The sequence below is a fragment of the Lucilia sericata genome, unplaced genomic scaffold (assembly GCF_015586225.1).
Source record: "Lucilia sericata isolate MDLA Ls3-8-SP2 unplaced genomic scaffold, ASM1558622v1 Contig002853F_arrow, whole genome shotgun sequence".
Classification (NCBI taxonomy): Eukaryota; Metazoa; Arthropoda; class Insecta; order Diptera; family Calliphoridae; genus Lucilia; species Lucilia sericata.
In genome coordinates this window covers 20,874-27,500 of record NW_023996541.1, presented here as the reverse complement: position 1 = coordinate 27,500, position 6,627 = coordinate 20,874, and the positions used below count along the sequence as shown (strand labels likewise).

The window sequence follows — 6,627 nt, the reverse complement described above, 5'->3', positions numbered from 1 at the left end:
TATATAGTAACTAACTTAAAGGTAAAGAGCTAATTCGACATACATATATTCTATTTAATTAAATATCTTATATTTACTTCCAGTTCCAAGTGCAACCGTAATATATATTCCCTAATGGTGCCCGAAGTCAGTGATAAACCACTTCCTGCTGTCTGCGATTTAAAAACTCTCGATGGCGGTTGGACCGTCATACAGCGACGTCGAGATGGTTCGGAAAATTTCAATAGAAATTGGATAGAGTACGTCGAGGGTTTTGGAGATTTAAATCGCGAATTTTTTATTGGATTAGAGACACTTTATGCGCTGACTTCTCTGGGAGAACCACAAGAATTGTATATAATACTAGAAGATTTTGAAGGAGAAAGAAAATATGCAAGATATGGTGAATTTAAAGTTGCTTCGAACAGCACAGAATACAATTTAACAGTGAGTGATTATTCGGGAGATGCAGGAGATAGTTTGAGCGAGCATAACGGTTATAAGTTCTCAACCTATGATCGGGATAATGACAATTCGACTGGAAATTGTGCCTACAAGTGGAAAGCTGGTTGGTGGTATCATAGCTGTTATAATAGGTGTGGAAAATGTAGTTATATACTTTTAATGCAATCCGTAATATTTTTATTTGCCTTTAAATATGTATTTCAGCAATTTGAATGTCTTTATTTAATGGGAAAAATTAAAGAAACTAAGGTGGCATGTCCTGGTCTGAATTTCGAGGTTTAAATTATGCTCTCAAGTTTGTGCAAATGATGATAAGACCTAAGTTAAATTAAACTGGAGTTTATAGAATAATTTAAAGTTTGGCACACTTAAAAAATATATAAACCATAAAAATTGGTAATAGTATAAAATAAATATATGTAAACATTTTCACAGATCCCATAACCTTCATTTTGCTTTAAAACCAGATTCAAGACTAGACTGTAAACTAAAACAGAGACTAAAAAACAACTAGGCAATAAACGAGTACAATAGTCGTCACTAGACTAGACTATATACTAGACTATAGACTAGACTATGTACTAGACTATAGACTACACTATAGACTAGACTATATACTGGACTATATACTAGACTATAGACTAGACTATATACTAGACTATAGACTAGACTATAGACTATACTATAGACCAGAATATAGACGATAGACTAGACTAGAACTAGACTAAGACTAGACTATAGACTAGACTATAGACTAGACTATAGACTAGACTATAGACTAGACTATAGACTAGACTATAGACTAGACTATAGACTAGACTATACTAGACTATAGACTACTATAGACTAGACTATAGACTAGACCAGGGGTCGGCAAACTACGGCTCGCGAGCCAAATGCGGCTCTTTGGATGTGGAGCTATGGCTCTTTAGTTTCATACGCAATTTTTTTATTTTATAAAAAAATATATATCTTTCTGAATAGATTAACTAGCAGTGTTTGTTAAAACTAACAAAACAATTCGCAAACGTTTCTACAATATACACAACATTTCAACATTGTTTAATCGTTCTGTATGTGAGACAACTAACAAATGAAAGTTTAGAGTTGTTTTGTGAAACTTTAAAACAACACGTTACGATCCATACTTTCTAAAGCTATACAAACCTATCTCTCCTATTGAATTTGTTCCATGTACAAGTTAGTATTGTAAGAAAATTTTAATTATTTAAATTTTAGTTGAAAAGTTCCCTATAAACGATGGGGTATCATGAGCGCTCTTACGATGTGCCATAGATAAAATGTAAAACATAATCATACATTCCGAAATCTTCGTGTTTTTCGAATTAAAACATATTTTTTGGAATTGAAAATATAGTAATTAAATAATTACTTAATAATGTAGAGAGTTTGAACACAGCTACCCAGGAAAAACTTACATTGAAAAGTAATGAGTTAAAAAAGCTAATAAAATTTCTTTTCACTACTTCTTCATTAGCATTTTAAGTCATTATTTTAACACGGTGATGTGATTGGAGGCAAGTTCTTCTATGCACGCTTACTATAGGAAGTTAAAGAAGTACTTGCAATTTCTCTTACAAAACAGTGTTGAGTAAGTTGTTTTGTTTTTTAATAATAAATAGATCCAGCTAGAATACGAACCAGGGACTTCGATTTTTTAGTCAAATGTTCTACACACTGTACCACTCCTTAGCTTTTTTATTGCGCATCAAATAATGGTTTTCACAATCAAAATTAATTTTGTTTTATTTTTGTAAAACACAATTCTTAAAACGCAATTAAATAAAATATGCAAACAAAATGACAAAGCCGAAAATAAAGTACTTCTATATCAGATTATAAGAAAGTCATTACTAGAGTACTTCTAAGTAATGCAGACGGTAAGTAGTAGTTATTGAAAAGTAAGTGGTTATGGAAGTTACAACCCATTACCGAGTTTTTGCTGGGTAAATACTAAAAACTTGTTCTATTTAAAAACTTCAATATTTAAATATTGCGCGTTTTATAAACGTTTTACAGTGATCTATAAAAGACTGATATATTTTGACATACAATTTTTGGCTATAAATAAGGTACCAGAAAGCGTATTATGGACCGACCCATCCTTACAAAATTTGGTAATGAAGTTTTGGATCCTACTTGTTTGTGTTGATTTTCATCACTATACTTGTATTTTTCGTCGTTTTCGAAAGTGGACACTATATGGGTGGGGTCAATTCTGAATCCATCCTTATTAAATTTGGTACAGATATTTTTGTTCCTATAAACTTGTTTATGACGAATTGCACCACTATGCTGGTATTATTAAGCATGTTATGAGCGTTAATTAGATCAGTTATGAACGTTAAAGTTATTTTCCGAAGTAGACCTTTTAAAAGGGGATTGGTCAATTATGTTTACGTTATGTTTGTGTTGAATTTTGTCATAATACTGCTATTATTAAGACAGTTATGAACGTTAAAATCAAATTTGGAAGATAGATTTTTGTTCTTATAAAAGTTGTATATTTTGAATTTCTATATTCAAAATATACAACATATATTGCTACTGTTAAGTCAATTATGATCGTTAGTCATTTTCTGAAAAGGACCTAATATTGGGGTTGGTAAAATATTTATCTCGATTGCCGCCAAATTAATATATTACTTTATACTGTATTAGCTGCGTCATCAATTTTCGTGAATTTTACATTTCCTGATATGTTTCCAAATACCTTTTAATTGATAACACTGTCGCCCTACTCTAATAACATTCTATATTTATATATAACGAGTGTTTAAAAAATGCATTCGAATGACCCATAAAAATTCAAAAAGTATTTGTAGTCAAAATCTATAAGATTCCTTGCAGAATGTCCTGTAGATAATTAAACCAACTTTATGTTTTTGAAATGAATTCATAAAGTATTTGTAAAGTTTTAATAACAACAATTTTGTGGCTCTTTAAAACATATGTTTGTAAACTATAATTTTGGCTCTTCCGACTCAAAAGTTTGCCGACCCCTGGACTGACTAGACTATAGACTAGACTATAGACTAGACTATAGACTAGACTAGACTAATATAGACTAGACTATAGACTAGACTATAGACTAGACTATAGACTAGACTATAGACTAGACTATAGACTAGACTATAGACTAGACTATAGACTAGACTATAGACTAGACTATAGACTAGACTATAGACTAGACTATAGACTAGACTGATAGACGACTAGACTAGACTAGACTATAGACTAGACTATAGACTAGACTATAGACTAGACTATAGACTAGACTATAGACTAGACTATAGACTAGACTATAGACTAGACTATAGACTAGACTATAGACTAGACTATAGACTAGACTATAGACTAGACTATAGACTAGACTATAGACTAGACTATAGACTAGACTATAGACTAGACTATAGACTAGACTATAGACTAGACTATAGACTAGACTATAGACTAGACTATAGACTAGACTATAGACTAGACTATAGACTAGACTATAGACTAGACTATAGACTAGACTATAGACTAGACTATGACTAGACTATAGACGAGACTAGACTAGACTATAGACGAGACTAGACTAGACTATAGACGAGACTAGACTATAGACGAGACTAAACTATAGACCAGACTGGACTATAGACTAGACTGGACTATAGACGAGACTGGACTATAGACTAGACTGGACTATAGACTAGACTGGACTATAGACTAGACTGGACTATAGACCTAGACTGGACTATAGACTAGACTGACTAGACAAGTCTTGACTATAGACAATGGAACCAAATTTCTTCAAATTTTTAATAAAACTTTATGGATATTTCTATATTTTTGCTACGTATTTTATTAAGGGAACTTTAAATCAATATGTGTCAACTTTAGTGAATTTGAAAAGCCATATTAATTAACGGCGTCGACCACCAGGTGGACCGCCACCACCACCCATGCCGCTACCACCACCACCTCCCATACCGCCACCGGCTCCGGCACCAGCACTCATACCAACACCCATACCTCCCTGAGCACCACCCTGAGCACCGCCTTGAGCACCACCATGACCACCGCCTTGACCACCACCTCCTGGGCCTTGAGCCAAGCAAGTGGAGCAAGCCTTTTTTAAATAAAATTTTAAATATAGGATTATATCTTTAACTCAACTTTCCACCAAACTCACCATCAACATGACAGCTGCCACTAATAATCCAGTCAACTGGAATTTCATTTTGTAAACTTTTTCGATTACTTTAACGCACAAGAGAAAGAGTTATTTTTACAAAACTTCATAAACTTTTAATATTCAAATGGAAACTGACATCGAATCATAGAGATTTCAATTATTTATAGTTGTTTTTTGGTGATGGAAAAAAAACTTTAAATTTATTTCTATTTACTATTTGTCATTTATTTGTTATCCAAATTGCATGCCAATTTTGTTTTAATCAATTTAGTTTGATCGGGAAAATTATTTAGTTTTGATAGCAATAACATATATATTTTTTTTTTCTCGAAAAAAACTTTTCTGTAATATATTTAGTAAAATTTAAGTTGTTTTTTAATAATTAAATCTAAAATTACAAATAATTACTGACATCTGAAATAATCAGATATTATTGTGTTTGTTGTGTAAACATTGTAGAAGGTATTTAGTTAATACAGATGGAATTCTATGATTACAATTTAAATTATTTGCAAAAAAAATTGTATTTAAATACATATTGTTCGGGGGGACATGCCAAAATAATTTGTTGATGCGAAAATTTTGTTCGTAATTAAAATTAATTTGTTAGGCAAGTTATTTATAAGGACGTGTTTGTAAACAAAATTATAGTTTTATTAAGCCATAATTCAAAACTTGAATTATTGATAATAACACACTTATTGTAAAAATGTTTAATTGGTTGATTGATTGATGGATGAATACAATTTAAAAGTTTGACTGGAGAATCGGAATTTTTAGGGACGAATGTATAGTGAGACCAACCATTTGGAAATGTAATATTCTTTAAAAATAAGTTCGTGTAGGGGGCTAGAGATAAAAAGGAATGCCGAACAACTGACATGTTGAACAAGTTCATGCTCAGCCATACTTGAAGTTTAACGCAAATGGGCACTCTATTGTTAGAAGCGGCGCTAGAACGAAATTTGGGGAACGTCTCATTCTTTTGGGTTTAGTTAGTTAGTTAGTTGGTTAGTTTCGTTAGTTAGTTAGTTAGTTAGTTAGTTAGTTTGTTAGTTAGTTAGTTAGTTAGTCTAGTTAGGGTTGTTAGTTAGTAGTTAGTTAGTTAGTTAGTTAGTTAGTTAGTAGTTAGTTAGTTCGTTAGTTAGTTTCGTTCGTTAGTTAGTTATTTGTTCGTTCGTTCGTTTCGTTCGTTTCTTCGTTCGTTCGTTCGTTCGTTCTTCGTTCGTTCGTTCGTTCGTTCGTTCGTTCGTTCGTTCTTGTTCGTTTCGTTCGTTCGTTCGTTCTTCGTTTGTTCGTTCGTTCGTTCGTTCGTTCGTTCGTTCGTTTCGTTCGTTCGTTCGTTCGTTCTTTGTTCGTTCGTTCGTTCGTTCGTTCGTTCGTTCGTTCGTTCGTTCGTTCGTTCGTTCTTCGTTCGTTCTTTCGTTGTTCGTTCGTTTTCGTTCGTTCGTTCTTCGTTTGTTCGTTTCGTTCTTTCGTTTCGTTCGTTCGTTCGTTCGTTCGTTCGTTCGTTCGTTTCGTTCGTTCGTTCGTTCTTGTTCGTTCTTCGTTCTTTCGTTTTCGTTCGTTCGTTCGTTCGTTCTTCGTTGTTCGTTCGTTCGTTCGTTCGTTCGTTCGTTCGTTCGTTCGTTCGTTCGTTCGTTCGTTTTCGTTCGTTCGTTCGTTCGTTCGTTCGTTCGTTTCGTTCGTTCGTTCGTTCGTTCGTTCGTTCGTTTCGTTCGTTTCGTTCGTTCTTCGTTCGTTCGTTCGTTCGTTCGTTCGTTCGTTCGTTCGTTCGTTCGTTCGTTCGTTCGTTCGTTCGTTCGTTCGTTTCGTTCGTTCGTTCGTTCGTTCGTTCGTTCGTTCGTTCGTTCGTTTTCGTTCGTTCGTTCTTTCGTTCGTTCGTTCGTTCGTTCGTTCGTTCGTTCGTTCGTTCGTTCGTTCGTTCGTTCGTTCTCGTTCGTTCGTTCGTTCGTTCGTTCGTTCGTTCGTTTCGTTCGTTC

At 33.6% G+C, this 6,627-nt stretch overlaps 2 protein-coding genes across 2 annotated transcripts in view; one reads left to right on the top strand and one right to left on the bottom strand.

The window, feature by feature from the left end:
- LOC119614402 (ficolin-2-like) overlaps positions 1-690 on the top strand; it is a 2,766-nt gene extending 2,076 nt beyond the window's left edge. Inside the window, exons 5-6 of the mRNA XM_037970531.1 lie at positions 84-575; positions 649-690. Of these exons, the coding sequence (XP_037826459.1) occupies positions 84-575; positions 649-670 (514 nt within the window). The 3' untranslated portion in view covers positions 671-690. The remainder of the gene's footprint in view (positions 1-83; positions 576-648) is intronic.
- A 3,596-nt stretch (positions 691-4,286) lies between these two features.
- LOC119614403 (glycine-rich cell wall structural protein 2-like) lies at positions 4,287-4,787 on the bottom strand. The gene is made up of 2 exons (XM_037970532.1): positions 4,643-4,787; positions 4,287-4,579 (listed from the first exon to the last, which is right to left on the bottom strand). Exons 1-2 carry the CDS (start codon positions 4,688-4,690, stop codon positions 4,373-4,375), a joined length of 255 nt encoding a protein of 84 aa, XP_037826460.1. The 5' UTR covers positions 4,691-4,787; the 3' UTR covers positions 4,287-4,372.
- Positions 4,788-6,627: the final 1,840 nt, after the last annotated feature.

Bases quoted from the DNA above. Each gene is read 5' to 3' on its own strand.
- LOC119614403 (XM_037970532.1), bottom strand. From the start codon at position 4,690: ATGAAATTCCAGTTGACTGGATTATTAGTGGCAGCTGTCATGTTGATG. The intron at 4,580-4,642 runs GTGAGTTTGGTG...TATTTAAAAAAG, and splicing joins TGGCAGCTGTCATGTTGATG to GCTTGCTCCACTTGCTTGGC.